The sequence below is a fragment of the Hyposmocoma kahamanoa genome, unplaced genomic scaffold (genome assembly GCF_003589595.1).
Source record: "Hyposmocoma kahamanoa isolate Upper Pololo Valley unplaced genomic scaffold, ASM358959v1 79, whole genome shotgun sequence".
Taxonomy (NCBI): Eukaryota; Metazoa; Arthropoda; class Insecta; order Lepidoptera; family Cosmopterigidae; genus Hyposmocoma; species Hyposmocoma kahamanoa.
Window position 1 is genome coordinate 2,915,322 of NW_020653993.1, and position 20,083 is coordinate 2,935,404.

General features: G+C 35.0%; 1 protein-coding gene across 1 annotated transcript; it reads right to left on the bottom strand.

Annotated features, from left to right (window-relative positions):
• Nucleotides 1–4,767: 4,767 nt before the first annotated feature.
• LOC113233517 lies at nucleotides 4,768–7,302 on the bottom strand. The gene is made up of 3 exons (XM_026468639.1): nucleotides 7,281–7,302; nucleotides 5,272–6,428; nucleotides 4,768–4,978 (listed from the first exon to the last, which is right to left on the bottom strand). Exons 1-3 carry the CDS (start codon nucleotides 7,300–7,302, stop codon nucleotides 4,820–4,822), a joined length of 1,338 nt encoding a protein of 445 aa, XP_026324424.1. The 3' UTR covers nucleotides 4,768–4,819.
• Nucleotides 7,303–20,083: the final 12,781 nt, after the last annotated feature.

The following is a 20,083-nucleotide window of genomic DNA, read 5'->3' on the forward strand; positions in this document are numbered from 1 at the left end:
TCTATAAATGTTATCCAAAATAAGCATTGGATGTTATTGAGTTTTTTCAAGCTCTTTGCATCTGCTTAATAGTAACATGATATAGTTTAGTTGGCTTATTTAGTCCCATGGCTGGACACAGGCCTCCTCTGATTATGGGAAGGCTTGGGCTGTAGTTCCCATGCGGGCCGAATTGAGAACTTCACACACTTCATTAAACGCATTGCAGACGTATGCAGGTTTCCTCAACATGTTTTTATTCAGCGAAAAGCTCGTGGTAAATTTCAAATAAATTTCGCACGGTAGTGATTGTTAGGTTTGGCAGAAGAAGCATGAAAGTAGAATTAACGCATTGGAAATGAGAGCTTTGAGAAGTATGCCTGGAGTAACTCTGATGGATAAATTACGGAACACGGCAAGGAAGCGGCGCGGCAAGAAGATGAAATGTGAAAGATAGAGAATTGGTTACATGGTTCGGATATGTACAAAGAATGAATGAACGAAGTTTGCCGAAACAGGTTGTAAAGGCCGACCAGTGAACTTACTACGACACAAATTGAGGACGTCCTTAAGAAAGACCAGGTCAATAGTACCCTTAACCGACAAGCATCTATGAAAGCACTGATGCGTGTTGATGAGGCGAAAGATGTATGTCAGGATTGTAGCAAGTGGAAGCCTATTGTCTGCCTAAAAGGAAAAAGGCGTGAAGTATGTATGAAAGTTTATGTAAATAGGTACTCGAGTCAATTCCGATATTTTTTTATGTTGTTAGTGATGGGACGAACAAATGGTGCGTCTGGCGGTAAGCAATGCAGTGGCGCTCAAATTTTTTAAGTCGCAATGATCCGAGGGATACTGCCTTGAGGCGTAACTTGACCAGTCTCATGTGCCTTTAATTTCACCAGCACCCTTAATCCTTCAAGACCAAAACATGATAATGCTGGCGGCAGAAATAGATAAAGTGGCAGTACTTTCCTGGGCGACGTGTGAATGCATTAAACCTTCGCTGTGACAATACCGTGTCGAAATAACCACTGGGATACCAAATTGTCGAAATTTTTAATCAATAAAATGTATTGACCTGAATTGGCTTCGTGTATTCATATGTTACTGACGTCAAAATATGTAAATATTATAAGGATACATCGATCACGTACATTTATAAATTTTCTAATTACTCCGAAAGGATAGGGTGGTACAGAACTGTTTTCTAAAGTCCAAACTTCGGAGCTATTCAAGTTTTACGGACCTTGACGATTGCGTTATTAACCTATTTCATATTTTGTTGTTATAATTTTCTCGCTTGTCAATTCGCTATTGCAAATAAAAGTTTGCCTTAAATGTTTAGGTATTAGGTTCATATTAAGACAACGCAGCGGCATTCGCAGTGATATTTAAATTATCGAATATATTTTGAGAACATGTCCGCACTTAACATAGAATAATTATTAATTCAAAGATAGTATAATTCCTTCTAACAGGACTCGTACCTGCGTCTGTCTTGCCAATCTAGGGCAATGCTCTACCAACTGAGCTACCTGGGGCTTTATGAATTTTTCTATGCGGTTGTTACAGATAATAATTTTTTAGCTTTTTGACTGTAGAGAGACCAGTGAGAAATCTGTGAATGTTTTTTCATCAGAATATTATTCAAAAGTACCGAATTAAAGTTTCTCAACAAAATTTGTGTTCGGCTGTTTTCGTAAATCTCGAATGCCTCCGAAACTTGGACTTTAAATACATACCGTAATAGTATACGCAAGAGCAGACTGTCTGTCGAAGTTACGAAGTATCTATAAAATAGATATACCTGCATCTATCACGCGTTTACACTGTCAATATTTACGACAATTGCCGTCATTAATAATTTCAGTTTTATTGGTCAAATGTTGGTGGCTAATTATCGGTCATTTTTGTCTTTCCGTCCACCCCTCTCTAATTATTTATTCGGAGGCCTTGAATATTCTTTATTTGTTTGAAATTTTTGGTTCCACGTTTATGTCTTATCATTATTTATGCTATTTTATGTCTTATGGGGTGGTTATAATGGAATGGTTAAATATAGTTAGTATTATTATATGTGACGTTCTTAAACATTGAAGGGCAAGCAAGAGAAGATGATTGACATGCCATAGTTTGTGGGGAAATATCACAAATGAGAGGTCTGTACCTTGTATACTAATTTGGTATTGATGTATGCATCGAGCATGACAAATTTTAACGAAAATACCATATTTAAATGTTTGACAATGCCGTGCAGTTATGGTTACAAATTAGCCCGTTATTACATTTGATTATATTCTGGAACCAATCACATGAGAATGTGGCAATTGGAGGTCTAGACTCACTAGAGATCTAAGAGCGAGTGTCCGAGCTCAACATAAACGATCTAAAATACAAAAAAACATTTAAAAAAAATCTAATTTGTTATCAGCGGTGATTTCACATTAAACTAGAATTTTATTTTATTTCGATGGCGGCAATAAACAAACATAGATTGGGGTTTCTTATTCCATATATTACTACTGGCAACTACTGGGATATTTTAAATTCCATTTGTCGCTAGTGGCAGCAACAGATCTTTTTATCTCTCTTGTTACCGCCTGGTAACATATGGGTTTATTTTTCCATTTGTCGCCAATGGAAATCACCACTCACAACAACTGAGATTTTTTTCCCATGTATCGCCAGTGGGAACAAAGCCAGTGGTGACGACTGGAAATAAACGCAAAATATGCCGAAATTAGGAGCTTTAAGTATTTTTATTTACATTGACATAAATATTGACCAAAATCCAGTGTAAACGCACTCTATATATTGACAAATAGTAAGAGTATAAAATACGAAACATCTTTAATATTAAACATTTACAACAACTACATATAGTAAACTTTTCTCTCAAAATTTTACGTTATTAAATTTTTGACACCAACTGTACTAAAGCTGATTTCGAAGTCAAGCTTACAACTCGCGCGGTATATGACAAATGTAGGATTTAAGAGCGATATCGAATTAACGAGCGCCTTCAAATTTAGAAACTTGTAGAAACGCTGCAGTGGCGTGACTGTGGCGTGGCAGCCGTGCTTCTGTGTAGCGCTTCAGTTTTTTGTTCACTAATTGTGACTGCAAACGCCCCTTTAAATATTGTATGAAAATTATTAGTGGCAGTACTGCAGCAGATAAGCGTCTAATTGGAAGGCGCCCTAATACTCGACTAAACATTCTTGTGTTTTTGCACACTCCAACACCATTCACACATTTGCATTCAGTTCTATTCTATGTAATTTCAGAGCTTTATCTCATACTACAATCAGTATTGGGCAAAATTTAATTGTTCTGGCAATTAAAGATTGACAATTAATTAATTGTCAATTGCGAAACAGCAATTAACGATTGATCAATTGTTAGTTGCGAAAGCCGCAATTAACAATTCATTAATTGTTAATTGCGGTTATCGCAATTCTCCTGAGGTAAGGTACCCTTACCTCAGGTCCCATTTAAATTAAAAAAAAAATATTCGACTTCTAAGGGTAGCAAACCAGGGGATACATGACTTTTGAGGTCGGTTTTTTAGTTTTTTTTTTATCGTTAAACATTTCGCAATTCGCAACTATAATAAACATGTATCTTATTTTTAAAACACTAATAAATTTATAGGCGTCCCACTCTGAGGGAAAAAATAATGGTAACACTTAAAAAGAACCCCTATTATGTTTTGGTACAGCACCCTTCAATAAGGATTTGTGTTGTATGCCCCCTCATCAACCTCCTTATACTACCTCTAATTTTATCTGGCCTTATGCTACCCTTTCATTTCCAGCTCTCTTTTATACAATCTGCACTTCAACTGCAAAATAGTAGTTAGAATGCAGTTGTCAAGACTGCACCGTAACTGTTTGGCAATTCTGCACAACTGCACTCCAACAACTGTAAAAAAGCTGCCGAAAAGTAATTTCAATTGCTTTCTACTCAGTCAGCACAACTGCTTATGCTATCCTGCAAACTTACTGCAATACAATCGAACCCACTACCTTCAAACCACTTTCTATTACTAGCTTTACAGGCACTGCCAAATCCCAAAATATAAGTAGGCATTGTCACCATATTTTATCACAAGGGTCAATTATTATTATTGTATATTAATAATAATATATAGCAATAATAATTGTATATAATTCCACATGGCCATTGTAGGCACAACTCCGAAACCAGCCTAAATGCTACTTATTACGTTAAATACTAGGTCCTGTACTGTTATAACATCAACACATAGTATCCTATAATCTAAATGACATGATACATGGGGAACCTACAAAAGCGGTAAAAGAAGTAGCTATTTTTTTTGCAGAGGAATAACATTCAAAAGCGCGGTCTAAACTGTTTGTGTTTTCTGACATGTTTGTGTTGTCAGTTGAAGTAATAATTACTTCTGTTAAATAGATAATTGCGAAATTACCTACTGCAGCATCGTCGTGACCACAAAAAACTGTTGAATAGACTAATTCTCATCTACAAATTGTATCCTATTTCTCTCCTGGTATTAAACCAACCAATTGACATACCATTTGTTGCTAAACCACCTAAGTAAAAGTTTAGCTCTTAATCTTAACAATCTGTGAAATTATTGTGTGTAAATTTTGAGCTTTCAGTGCTGATTAGCTGCTAATTATTTATTTGAAGCCAGTTTCATAACTGAAGCTATTAATAATATTATTAATCCTTTGTACTGATGATGGAGTCCAAAGAAATATTTAAGCTTAATCTGTTTTGAAGCCTCAGCCTTTTTAATAACCTCAGAATTCAAACCTGGTACAATCCTTCAAAGTGAGTGTAGAACAAATCAATTGCTTGATTGACTCATTTGATTCATTTGTTTCATCTGATTCATAAGATAGTTCCGATTCATTTGATCAATGGCTTCAAATCTGGATTTGAGTTTCAACAATCTCTTATACATGTTCAACTTCTCAGTTGTGAAAGGCAGCTTTGTTTCACTTTCCTGAAAATTTAAACAAAAACTGAAAAATATGATTCTCTATGAGTCAATTCTGTATAAGATCCACCTGGGATTCCTTACTAAATTTATGCACAATTATTCATTTTCATTTGTGGCTATTGGCTCCACTACACTGTATTTTAAACTGTGTACATATTTTATCATTTCAAAGGAATTAAGCTCTCATAATTTAATAACTGACGAATTAACCCTAACCTCATCTAACGTTACATAGTTCCAATGAAGTGGTGATGTCAATAACACCAAATATTCAAGCGGGTGATATCAATACTTACATGAGGAAAGAAGTAAAACTCCAATAGGTAAATCTCAAAAAAGGTTGCAGCAATGATAACCGGTCCAGTCCTTTTCTCGCATACATCCAATTGTACTGCAAACTTCCCATCTGGCAAAATAGCTATGTTCTCAAAAATTGGTTTAAACTTGAACTTTTGACAGTCAAGTCGGTATAGTAAAATCTCTCCAGATCGAGTACCAATCAGCACAACATCCGCATAGAAAAATAAAGCAGTTATTGGTGGAAAGTCCAAGTATAAATGCTTGTAATGGTTAGTTTCAATCTTAAACAAGTTACGTGAATAACAGATGAAGTTTTTATCATCAAAAGCTCGTACATACTTAATCTGTCGAATCCATTCTTGTGGACAGTTTAACGGTGCTTCTGTAACTTCCAATTGACTGTCAATGGTGACGATATTGCCACAGTCAGTGAAAATGTATAGTTTATGATTGTCATATTGCAATTCTTTTATATCACAGGTGCAACGAACAATAAATTTCGGTTTTAAGGCTTCCATTGTGAGATCACATTTGAAGACATCTCTGTTGGTATAAAAAAATAGCAGATCTCGGTGTAGAATAAAATGATCGCATTTGAACAAGTCTTCCTTTATATACGAGTGACTTGGAACAGTTCTTTGCACAAACAAATAGTTCTTAATGTGAATGATGGTCACGTCGTCATTGTTTGCCATCTTCACGCATTGATTTTCGTGTATTACAACCGGTATGTATTTAAGTGTGTTTAGGTCGTAAAGGACCACACCTCTGGCGTCTTTCAGAGGCAAAATACCGTAATCAACTTCAAGAGCATGAGTTTTATCGTGCAAAGAGAATTTGTAGAACTCCCTTATGTTTCTTTCAAAAGATGTAATATACGTCCACATGTAAAGGTTTTTATAGATGTGGTACCAGTTGCAATCGTTACCTGACTTTCTTTTTGCGAGTTTTGAGGAATATCGGAAGTCTTCTCTGCAAAATTCATGCCAAAGTATGTCCGTCCCGTCGATTATCTCTTTCCATTTCACACAAACTCTGCGGCATGTGCCAAGAGTCGGGCCATCTGTTCTCCTGAGGATGTCGATGAAAGTTTCCAGTGGCAAGCTATTGATCTCCATATTTTCAGATATTTTTTTTACGAAAAGCTTATGCACTTTGGATTTCGTATGTGTTCACATAGTTTAGTCCAAAATGACACGAGTTAATTAATGACAGAGCATTGAACACGTGTATTTGACAATAATTTAGTGTTTAGATGTTTCTTTCAGATATTTTCATGTTATAATTTAGACAAATCGATGCTATCTCACTTTTTGTTTACAATTTTATCACTTGATAAAATCCCGTGATTTGTTTGACGTTTTGTTGTTTTACACCAATGTTGGCACCACTGACAATTAAAGTTATAGCTACGTTCATACTTCTAACATGAAGTTGTTTTTGCTCGAGTGAATTATAAAATATATACGAAAATGTAAAAACTATCCAGATTCCCTAATGTTTTAACAAACGAATATCGAATAATAGGAAAATGAATACGCTTTGAAACTTTAGTATTTAATCATTCATAATAGTTACTATATTGAACGCAGTCTAGCAATCAATGCAGCCAACAAATAATTTAAATAGGTTTTAGTCTAGGATTCTCCGGTAGGTATGTAGGTGCCCTAGTTTCGTCTACTATAACTAAAAATAGATTTATATTGATCGCCCTTCATAACGGATTTCCAGATGTCATGTAAAATCGATGAGTTCAGAATCGTCGATGAGTTCAGAAGCGTCGATAAAAGATGCGTGGAAGGGTGGAATATCTCGATGATGGAATAAATAGGCACACCCATGTAACTTTCTAGTTGTAACAAGGGCAAAATGTATCGTGATTACAAGGAAAACAAATTCGCATCTTGCCTAAGGCCCTGAAGATTGTGTTGACCTTCAGCTCATATCTTATTCAGGCCTACAATATGTTCACCTTGATGTCATTATGTGCCTATTATAATATTACCTTGGGTTGATAGCTTATACATTTTTACTTGATTTCTCATTACGAACATGCACGACCTGCATTCGGGCTGTATTTTGCTGTTGTGATGTAGTTGGAATACAACTCATATGACAACGACATAAGAGTAGGTAGGTACTGCATACGTTTCTCTGTACTTAACAAAAATGCTTTACATAGTCACTGCTCCAACCATCTATAATACTTTCCATAGTAAGCTAAAAACATCTTTCAAATCATAAAAACTTTCTAGACGTGAAGCCTTCTCGAAATGTCTTGAGGTGCATAAAGCGATTCTGCTCGATACGGAACATATAGTCCGCCGGCTCTTGAACTTGTGTTCCTGACCACGGCCCACTGTGCCATTATGGCCATTGCCTTGGAATATCGGCTCTCCTATTTCAAAATGTATCATTTAGACCACATATGGGCAACATGCGGCCCGCGGGCCGCATCCGGCCCGCTGTAAGATATAATCCGGCCCGCGAAACATTTTGAAAAAAAAACTCAATGAAAAAATATTAAACTAGGTACTTACACTCACAGCGACAGTGAAGCCCCAAACATCTAATCCTTTGATGTTTGCCGCCTCACTCTTTAATAAGGCCCGACGCCTCACGGGCGGCAAACATCAAAGACTTATTGCTTCTCAATTATTCTAAAACTAGTTTATTCCAGAATATTCCTTCATTTTGCCTATATAAGCGGGTGTATGGCCCGAACATTTGTGCAGTTCTATTCGAGCTACCGAGGTGATAACTTCGACAAGCGATATTCTAGCGAACTGTTTGAGCCGTGAACTTTGTGTGCATCTTGAGTGGTTGTGTACTAACTATAGTTTGTATTGTTATTAAGTTTAAAGAACGAAGAGTTAACAAAAATGATGTCTGGTGGAAAAAAACGAAAAGTAGATACAGAGGACCCCAGTTTCAAGAAAAATGGACTGAAGAATTCTTTTTTATTTTGCACAATGGTAAGCCTATTTGTTTGCTGTGTAATGAATCCATTTCAGTAATGAAAGAATTCAATATAAAGAGGCATTACTTAACTATAATAAGCATACTGCGCTACACTCACTGACAGGACAATTAAGAACAGACAAAATCCAGAAGCTTACAACAAATTTGGAGAAACAGCAACAAATGTTTCATAAACAAAGAACACAACTTGATAATGTTGTGAAAGCTAGTTTTATAGTTAGCTCAAAATTGGCAAAGGCATTAAAACCATTTGCCGAAGGAGAATTTAATAAGGAGTGTATGTTAGAAGTTTGCAGTGTTTTGTGTCCTGAAAAGAAAAATTAATTTGAAATAATTAGTTTGTCAAGACGAACCGTTGTTCGACGTATAGAAATGATGGCTAATGATATAAAAACAACATTGACTGACCGTATGGCTGGTTTTGAATCATTTTCCATAGCATTAGACGAGAGCACGGATTTGTCGGGCACAGCTCAACTGGCTATATTTATTCGAGGTGTTGATAAGGAGTTCACTGTTACTGAGGAATTGCTTGCTTTACAGCCGCTACAGGGGAGGATATTTTTAATGAAGTTCAAAAGGTATTCACAAGATTTGGCTTGCCATGGTCAAAATTAAAGGGAGTATGCACTGATGGTGCACCTTCTATGGTCGGCTTACGTAAAGGTTTCATCGGAATTTTAAATGAAAAAGCAACAGCATTAAATGTGCAAAAAGATGATTTGATAGTCCTTCATTGCATTATCCACCAACAGAACTTGTGTTCTAAGTCCATTCGACTCCAGCATGTTATGGATGTGGTAGTAAAAACCATCAATTTTATTCGATCTCGAGGGCTTAACCATCGTCAGTTCAAGGGGTTCTTGGATGAAATATCCGCTGAATATAACGACGTAACATATTATTGTGAAGTCAGATGGCTGAGCAAAGGAAAAATGTTGAAACGGTTTTACGAGCTGAGAAATGAGATAGCAGACTTTATGAAAATAAAAGATAAACCACTATCTGAATTGAGTGACCCAAAATGGATATGTGACTTAGCATTTCTGGTCGATCTAACAGGCTATTTGAATGATTTAAATTTGAAACTACAAAAACAAGGACAGTTAGTAAATGATTTGTACAGCCATTTGAAAGCATTTTAGGTCAAACTGCGCTTGTGGGAGTCACAGATGCTATCTGGTAATAGTTACCATTTCAACACACTCTCTACGTATGAAAATATTGCTTATGCTCAATATGCTGAAGAACTCAAGTTACTGTTGGAACAATTTTCGAACAGATTTAGCGATTTCAAAAACATGGAAGACTGTTTCAGTTTATTTGCAAATCCAACAAAAAGTAATGTACAAAATGCTCCAATACACTTACAAATGGAGTTGATCGAAATTCAAGAAAATTCACTCCTAAAATTTAAATTTGAAGAAGTAGAGTTGTGCGATTTCTACAAAAAATACCTAGAAGAAGACAATTTTCCGCAGCTTAAAAAATTCGCAAGAAGGTTGATTTGTGCTTTTGGCAGTACTTATAAATGCGAACAGTTCTTTTCGATGATGAAAATTAATAAATCAACACATCGTACAAGACTGACTGACGATAATTTGGAAAATTCTTTACGTGTTTGTATCAGTGGAATTAATCCAAATATCGATGGATTAGTTTCCCAAATTCAAGCTCAAGTGTCTCATTGATTGACTTTCGTAGTTTGTAGCAATTGCAAATTTATCGATTTACCGATATGATGTTGTACCATTTTTTTAAATTTCATTTTTTAAATAAATTGTACTAGTACTAGAATAACATTGTGATATTATTTTATGTCTGACATCTATTGACACTAATTACTTTAAAATGCACTAAGCACTTTTAAACGCGGCCCGCGAACCTATTTGCATACTAAAGTTTGGCCCTCAACATGTTAAAGGTTGCCCATACCTGATTTAGACCATGAGAGACGTGAGTCTAAAATATGATTATGTCAATGTAAATAACATATACAAGGATCAAAACACTTTATTAACATCTAATAACGCTCTTCTCTCTTTAGTAATAAGGTCCTCTTATTTATTTAATTAATTATTTACTTAATTTTATTATTGTACAGGAAAATAAAAAATCACATTTAAACAAGGAACAAAAAGGTTCTGTTTATTTCTCTTACTGCAGACCTAAATACAGGACACAATGAAACAATAATTAGTAAAATAAAAACAATATCAACATCATTAAATTGCTTTAATAAGTCCTAAAAACCGCCTTAAAAGTTCGTGGAATTACATCTTTTAACCAAGTTTTATTGAAATCGGTTACCGGACAGTACGCAAAACCGGATTCATCCCCTAGTTCGCCACTATACGGGACTTAACACAGAAGATAATAAAAATCCGTATTCACTGCATATAATAAAGAATATTGAGAGAATAACGCCATCAATTAGAGCAAGGCAAAATCAACCATTAAAATAATTGCTCCTTATGAAATGTAGGCGCTATTTATAAAAATAAAGATCAATCATGCGTGAACAGCCACCCTTAGAAGTGGAATATTTTCTTCAAAATTAAATGGGTCTCAAATCATTAAATTAAGCGAATCATCAAAATCGGTTCACAAACGCCTGTTTTAACTGTCGTAACATATGTACAAAGAAACATACTGTTTTTGAAGTCGGTTAAAAAAGTTTTAAAGCGCCAATATCTCTAATCATACCAAAATGCTAATGCACTAGTTATCTTATATAGTATACCTATTTCTGCCGCCAAGTAGTAATAGCATTACTGCTTTTCGGTTTTGAAGAATAAAGGGTGCCATAGTCTGTCTTTTTTGAAGACGGAGTAAAATGACAGTTCATTGCGCCAAAGTGCTGCCCGCTTACGAGCAGCTAGTGATTATAAATATTCTATCCACTATCGACTGAATATTGGTCATGTTTATGGAATAAATAGCCGAGCTTATTTGAATCATCCTCGACCATCCAATTACTGAGCACTAGTTTACTTGAATTGTCGATGTTTGTAAGTTTATACATAGGTACAAAAATACAAAAATACAAAATAATTTATTTTACAAATGAACTTGTGCAGGCACATTACAATTTAGACATTACAAAGAACCAGGTAACACAACTCAATTGTAGCTTACATCGCGTACAGAGAATTTCCTACGATTCCTGCACTAGGCAAAGCCTGTCTCGCAGGTAATCGATAAAAACATTGTTACTGTTTATTATTATTAAAAAGTTTTTTTTGAAAAATTGTACATATTATTAAACATATTATCAAACAAACATATCATCAAAAATTATTATTATTATTATTATTATACATATAATACATTATTTTATTTTATCTTATCATATTTTTATGTTATTATATTAGATTATATATATATTGTATAATGTATAATATTCATTCTATTTTTAATTCAATACCAATTACCTTATATATACATTTATATAGGATGAGTGTGTCTTTATGGCATTGTGTGTGTGTATGTGTGTGTGCGTAAGTGCGAGGGTGCGTGCGTGCGTGCATTTGAGTCGGTGGGTGTGTGCGTGCGTGCACGTGTATGGATTAAGGATTGAGGCAGTGAACTAGCGCACCTCCTTTAGCAAGTCCTCTATTTCATTGTATGTCAACGTGCGTAGCAACTTATTGACCCTATGCTTAAGTTCCGAATTTGAGCAGAGCTTGACGCTGTACAAGGTGTTAACTCTATTGTATATATACGGATGCATGAATTTTGGAAATCTTCTAGCGAAGGTGAAGTTTATAGCTGGTAGATGAAGTTTAAAAAGCCTATTTTCGAGTAACTTACAATAATTAGGAGAAGTCACTTCACGATGCACCAGAACCATAACTCCGAGTAGAAAGAGACCGCGAACCGATAGGAAATATAGTATGTATGAACTTACCACCATACACTGTATTTAGAACTATGATGATGAAAAATACAAAGAGGAGACATATTTTATATCAAATCCAGCTATTCTTGTTAAAATGTATGTGAATAAAAATGGATCTCGATACTTGAAGGCCAACTGTCAAAATAAGAAGGCAATCGCGCAACTAGCAATCATTAGAACGTCGTAACATTCACTATTCAGTCACTTTTGGCAAAATTTTATCTTCTTTCACAATCTATCGATAAAACTGTCGACAATAACTACATAACTCTTGAAAATTTTGTGAAAATTGGCAACCCTACAAATGTCATTTTACTTCGTCTTCAAAAAAGACACGACTATAGTGAAACTCCAGGCCGTCTCCAGGCACACGAGTTTTGTCAATTCATGTCTCAGAGATACGGGTCCAGTGGCAGATCTTTATGATATAAAGCTCTCTGAGATTCATAAATCGAACTTTGACTTCGATTAAGCAAAGATGGCAAACTAGGCAAGGATTTTGTATTTACAAAACGAAACTAAATTAGTGAGAACTAAAATTTGAGCTTAGTAATTTACTGTCTTTGTTGGCTCAATGGCGCGTATTGTTTGGGTTTTTGTAGTAATGTTTCAAATTTTCCCACATTTAGTTAATGCGTGTTTCAGTGTGGCAGGACAAAAATTCCCGCGCCCGGAACGCTTACACGACCGCCTGTGTGTGCTGAACATAACAAAACAAAAACAACACGATCTTAGGTTATGATGTCGATGCGATCATTATTGTTTGCTTTTTATGTTTTTTTTAATATTAGCCTAATTTATTTTGGATCATTGTAAGTAAACAATAGTTATTTTATTACTATTAGTTAAGACTGCAGCATACTCGCGTATGAAAATATACTTATTAATGTTTTAGTTAGTCCGTAAGTTCTCATTTAAGTATATAATATCTTAAGTCTCATTTCTTGCTTAAATTTAGGCGAAGTCGGCTTTGTAAATACTACGAAAAACTTGCTTAGCTCTCTATTTCTAATTAGGCGAAGTAAATGTTCGATTTATAAATCTATCGTGCTTACGATAAGAACAGTAAGTACATAACTATATATTTCAAACATACTTGCTGTCAAAATTGTACCTAAGCATGGGAGAAATCTCAGAATAAGGCTCAATTTATATTACCGTGGAACGGAATGGAAGCGAATTTTTGTATCGATATTGTACATAGCATAATGACCTTTATGGTCAATTGTGTAACGTACAAACTAGATACGAGCCAAAAATCACGTCACGCGTCGTGAGGATTCCGCAGCGCCGTCGGCGACGCCTGTCGACTCCGCAGGAAGTGGCGCGAAGGCAGGCGCAGTGTGACGTCAAACGTCACAAACATTCCGTTCCACCGCAATGTAGATTGAGCCTAAGGGGCACCGCAATTGTTATGCCCGTAAAAGAGCAAATCAACCCCGGTTTGCCTGCCGCTTACGGCGACCAGGCGTACGACTTGTTAATCCCGTCACTAGTTAACATAAAAAAAATATTATATAGTTAATAAGGTATCAGGAAGTAACATTTATCACGATCAACACGTATTGAAATTGACAGGTGAATTGTAAATAAAAATCATATAAAACCCAACAAATGCGAAGTTTAATGTACCACATTTAATATCATAAATGAATTACAATCTTATGAATACGGAACTATAATTACCCAATTTTTAAAACACATTTCTATTACAAACTCAATTGACTATACTTAACCGAGCCTTTACTAAGTTTTGCGGTGTGTGAACGCTCTTGACCAGTCAAAAGCGTTCGCCTCCCGCAACTCACAATTCCGTGCCTAGCAGTGGGACATATAAATGGGTTGATGACGATTGTGCCACTGGGCCACCAACGTCGTCCGAACAAAGAAACACCGTAAATTCTACTGTATCTGCACTGCATTTTTGCACTAAAACGTCCTATATTGATTACGTCTTTCGATCCCTGAAATGAGATGCTTGTAGAAGCGCTACACTGGTGCGTCTGTAGCGCCACTGCAATTTTCGTACAATATTTAGGAGTGCAGCTGGAGCGCCCAAGTCGCGTCGCGTTTGCGCCACGCACGCACCACTTTTGCAGACTAGATATTGTATGAAAATTAGTAGTGCCGCAACAGACGCGCCACTACAGGCACTTCTAGAAGCATCTAATTTGAAGGCGCCCTTAGGCCACAAATTCGCAACGGTGGAGCGTTCAGTGGAACGTTCAAGGTTTGCACTTTGCCTTGTGTTGGATGAATGCAACGTAAGACAAGTTTGCGGGCAATGTAAAACACTGAACGCACCACACCACGGAAGAAAAAAACTATAGAAGTGCCATAAACCTCGATTACTATCAGAACCGATGTCGCCAAAACCCTTTTATCATTCTTAATTTGAAACACTACAAAATCTTGATATTGATTGGTCGTAGTTTGAAATTTAAAAAGAAAACAAATTCTGGATTGTTAATATAAACTTTATACTGTTGGCATATCGTTGAAAGTTCAATACCATCAATAACTATACAAGTTATGTGATGCCATCTAGCGGTTCATTGCTGAATGACGACGAATTGGAGGTATTAATTTAGTTCTCCAAACAATTGGCGACCACATTACAGAGGTATAAGTTTTATTTTCGCGTAAGTTTTTTTTTTTTTAAATACCACCACGGGTAATATATTTGGTGTGACTATCATATTTGCACTTCTAAACAGCACAATAAGGATTTAGAGAATTTGCAGGAAAGAATGACACAACCATACCATACAAAGCGAGAATGGCAGACAAAGCTCAGATAGGTCTTTCGAGACCTATAATTGGCACGCGTCACACGCTAACTAACCACTTCTCCTGTATTCATTGTTCTGTGCACCACACCGTTCGGAATTTACGGCCTTAATCCTCTTACTTAAGTAAACAAGCAAACAAAACATTTTCACAAGATTCCGATCGAGCTACAATTGATGAGTCGATTACTTACATACAATTACTTATATTTTACGTAAAATAGATGTGTACTTGTAATAAATGCTTCTTTAAGTAAGTAAACTGACGTGTATTAAAATCGACACGTCAAGTTCTAATAAGCGAAAAAAAAAAACGATTCTTAAAATCTTTAAAAACAAACTTTATTTTTCGGATTTAAACCGTGTATATTTGTTTTTATCTTTCATATAAAGATCAGATAAACAGAAAGAAAAATTCCTTCGTTCGATGGAAAGTGACGATGAATATTAAGTAATTTCTTTAGTTTTAAATATGGAACCTATACTAAAAAAAAGATATCTTTAAGTTAAAAAGCAAAAAATGGTAGTTTCATTTACAACCATACGTTGTAAGTGAAACTACCATTGGGAGTGGAAGGTATAATAATGTCTATTCACTCTCGCCTTGGTATATTCACAATATAGGGATGGAAACCCAGTCTACGTCTAGTGCCTACTGCAGATCTTTGCGTTATTTAAACGGCTTTTTGCCGTAGCGCCACCGGTGCACTGAACCAAGTACTTTTACAGCTACCAGATACTGATAAGAGATGGCGCTATATTCAATTATATCTAATATTCAGTTATATCCATTTATATCTAATATTGATGTCTTTCAATTAGACGCATAGATATGTAAAATTAGGGTCAATAGTGACCATAAAACCTGTGAAGGGCCTGAAACGTTGGTTTGTTTGATGGCGGTAATTCTCATGGCTAAACACTGACAAATATGACCGTCTACAAATGGAGCAGAGCAAGGAGATTAGTAGCAGTAGAATTCCTTGTGAAAGAGTTCGTCCAGGGAAGTACTGTCACCTTACCCACTTCTGCCGCCAAGCAGTAACGTCAGCATTACTGTGTTCCGGTTTTGAAGGGTCAGGGTGCTGGTGAAATTACAGGCACGTGGGACTTGTCAACTTATGTCTCAGGGTGACGGGCGTAGTGGCAGTACCCCTCACATCTTTGCGATTTAAAGCTCTGAGCGGCACTGGACTTGTCTAGCTTACCATCAGGCGCACGACTTGTTCGTCTTATGATTTGATATTATAAAAAAAAGGAGTTAATGAATATGACCATAGTATGGACGATTTAAGTCAATTGCGTCGAGCATTCGACCAGCGCGCGGTAATGCGAGTTTGGAGTTTGTCGAATAGGTAAACAAGGCAAATACTTTGTCACACATGCTATCTACACAATACACTTGGTGATTGTTTTCCAAATATATCAAATACGCAAATACAAATAGCCATGTGAATTGCCACCTTGAAAAAAAAAACAAATATACGCAATTTAGATCCGCTAAAAAGTTTCATTGCCAATATGTTGCAATGACGAAAACTTAAGAACTCTTTAAGCTATTGAATAATGTCACGAGCCCATTTTTATTGCCCCCAAGTATATAGTTCGATGTGCAAATTAGGAACATTCCAATAATAAAGAAAAAAACCAATCATTTATAATTGCATTACAAAACAATTGGTTTTGAAAAATAAAGTAATTAAAAAATCTATCACCCATTTTAAAAATACTATAATTAATATTTAATTAATATAGCAGCATTAATTCTGAATACACCATTTCAATGCCCCAAAACTCATAACAGGATTTTGTTTTTTAAAACAATAAACAACCGATTATAAATAATTAAATTTAAAATAAGTAATAGAAATAACATTTTTAAGTACCACGATTAGTTTTAATTAGCATAAATTCAATTGTCTTTTAAATTACCTAAAAATAATGTAGTTTATAATATAAATATTTACAATTTAGAAAAAGACCTCAAAACTTTGCTAAACCCCTTTCACAGTGTTCATTAAATCTATTTGCCAAGTTTTATTCAAATCAGTGAACGGAAAGTGGGTGAAGTCCAATAAGCCGAATTCATTCCCTAATTTGCCACATTTAGAGGTAGAACATTTTGTTCAATTTGAATGGGATGATACCGAGGTACACCCTTTCCAACAAAAAATAATCGTTGTAATCGGTCCACAAATCGTCTTATAGTGAATACCTTTTCACGACGACGATAAAAATGCGGTGTCAAATGTATATAAACGCAATAATGTTTGTAGTTGGCATTTTAATTTTAATTAGTTAAATTATACCTCTTTCAGATACTGTATTACTTTAGTACCTAATATATTTGAGCAGAAAGTTTATCAGTAAAAACGAAGTACATAGTTAGTTTTTACTGATTTTCACATAAAAACGCGTATGCGAAGTTTTCACTCTAAAGCGACGAAATGTCGGAGAAATCGCGTAACAAAAAAATACATCTACTATTGATAAGAATTGATACACAAACGAGCTACAAATCAAGATGTGAGGTAATAAAAAACAGAAATAATAAAACCCAATACGAAATATAGTGTTATTGTGTACAATACCGCAATGTTACCGGTATTACGATCACTGGCTCCAATACCGTAAAATTAACTATTACTAACCGGTTTTATTACAATATGAACGTCATATTACTGCAACATAAATATTATATTTCTACAAATCCAAAACAAATTTGTTATAATATAATATTATATTATATTTGTTATATTATCCAATAAATAAAAAATGAAAACACTAACATTTTAAAATTATATAGTAACCCACTAAGGAATATTTCCAAAAAAATCAACTGTTATGAATTAAATAAAAAATACAAATTGTCTAAAACTATTTTTTACAACTATTAAGAACATCTCCAATGGAAGGATAAATATTAGGCAACTTCTGGACAAATTTGATTCATCTTGACTTAACAATCTTGATTGTCGTCAAGAGCCTCATTATTAAAAACAGTCATTGCCATACACTCAATTTCACATATAGACATCATAACACACATGTTTAACATACTCCTCTTGTTAAATATATCAATTTCCCCATAATATCACTCGAAAAGTATTCGACGTTAATTATATACATTAAAACCAACAAATTAACTATATATTGAATAATAAATTAACTATGACTACAGGTCGACAATTTTTGGTAAGAAAAATTATTTATTTAGGTAAAATTGGAATTCCATTATTTGTACACGTAAATATAGCTATTAATTTTATAATTATTAATACAAAGATCGAAACACTCAGAAAAAATTCCTTCGGAAATCCGGCCGGATTCGAACCGACGTCTTCTAGCTTACCGTGCCAGACGCTATACCAACTAAGCCACGGAACGAACCAGCGGACCTCATGAATTTCTCTATTTGCTTGCGTCGTGTCTTTGCATTTGGTTTTTTCAACGACTTTTTTTAGTCGTAGCGCCATCTATGAGAAATCTATGAAAGATTTATCACCCAGTTAGTACCTTCACAGTTACTAGTCCTGGCGAGAGATGTCGCTATTCGCTGTATTTTAAATTTTTATTGAATAGATATTCAATTGTTTTTTGTGAAATTACTCCACTAGTTTGTTATAATTATTAATACAAATATCGAAACACTCAGAAAAAATTCCTTCGATCCGGCCGGATTCGAACCGACGTCTACCAGACGTCACCAGACATCGCCAGACGCTATACCAACTAGTTGTTATAGCGTCTAGTTCTAGTTGGTATAGCGTCTGACACGGTAAGCTAGAAGACGTCGTTTTGTTCTTTGTTGATAATTATAACAAACTAGTGGAGAGATTTCACAAAAAACAATTGAATATCTATTCAATAAAAATTTATTAATTTTATGTTTAACTATTGTTATTGTGTTTTTCCAGGACCAAAAGAGCTAACCATTGTAAGGGTTTAACGCGCAAATTGAGCCCAAACATGCATGCAGATAAGCCAAAACTTACAAGGAATCAGTAAAAATGTTCGATACCGGTAATCAAAAAAAAGGACATCGTAATTTCTATCGTATTTGCATAAACTTTGTTTAATTATGCGCGCATTGAAATGCCTATACCTGTTACGTCTTCCGGTCCCTGTTTTTTACATCGATATGGTTACATCACAAAGATAAACCAGATGAAGTTGGCGTTAAAACGATCAAATAAACCAAAAATATGAAGACATTCAATGTTATTTCAATTGTATGTACATATAAAGTGCTCAAAATATTTGACGAAAATGCAGCCTATGCCAATAAATTGAATAATTTACGATATTAATAATCAATTTCAGTTTACGACCTTACGTGCACCTTAAGTTCTTTGACATAAGGCTGATTTTTATCAAATTTGCTAATAATATTTCCGTACCTGTGAAGCATTACACTGTAAGTGCTATTTTTGTAATTTTACAGGGGACGTGATTCCACTTTGTCGCTGACTGTATGAATTTGCGAATTAGTAACAGGCAATGTAATTCTGCGACTTCTATTTACTTACCTGAAATCTGACAGTTTAATTTTGGACCCTGAAATTTTTTTAACTAAATCTGGCATTTCATACAAGATAGTAACGAAATTGATTTCGTAGCAGTTAAAAATACACAAAACATTTTATGTTAAATCTTCATGTCAAGGAGCACTTTTCAAGACAAAAAAAAAACAATAACAAGAAACCAACCAATGAAGCGCCCAGTAGGTAGAAACTGATTACTTAGTTTTTGATGGGTGCTACCAAAATTTGGTGACTACAAAACCGTTTAGTGGTTCCTCAAGAAACTCAAAACAAATCTCTAGGTGTTGATGGTTTTTATTTTTTTCTTAATGAATAGCTTGTGAGACTACATAGCCTCAATTCTCCCAGTGTCCGTATTCTAGTTTCATAAACGTTATTGAGGGTGTGTTAGAATTTTGTTCGGTGACTCAGAGGGAGAATCGAAGATGGTTTTTATTTTTATGCTTGTTTAAATAATATCTTTGTCCAAATGACAGCTGTCAGAGCTCCTTTAATAGTAACCAAATTATATTGACTGATAGTGTCAATTATGTTGTAATTAGAGCATGAAATAAGGTTTAAAAAGTCCCGTATCATGTAATGGATAACTCTC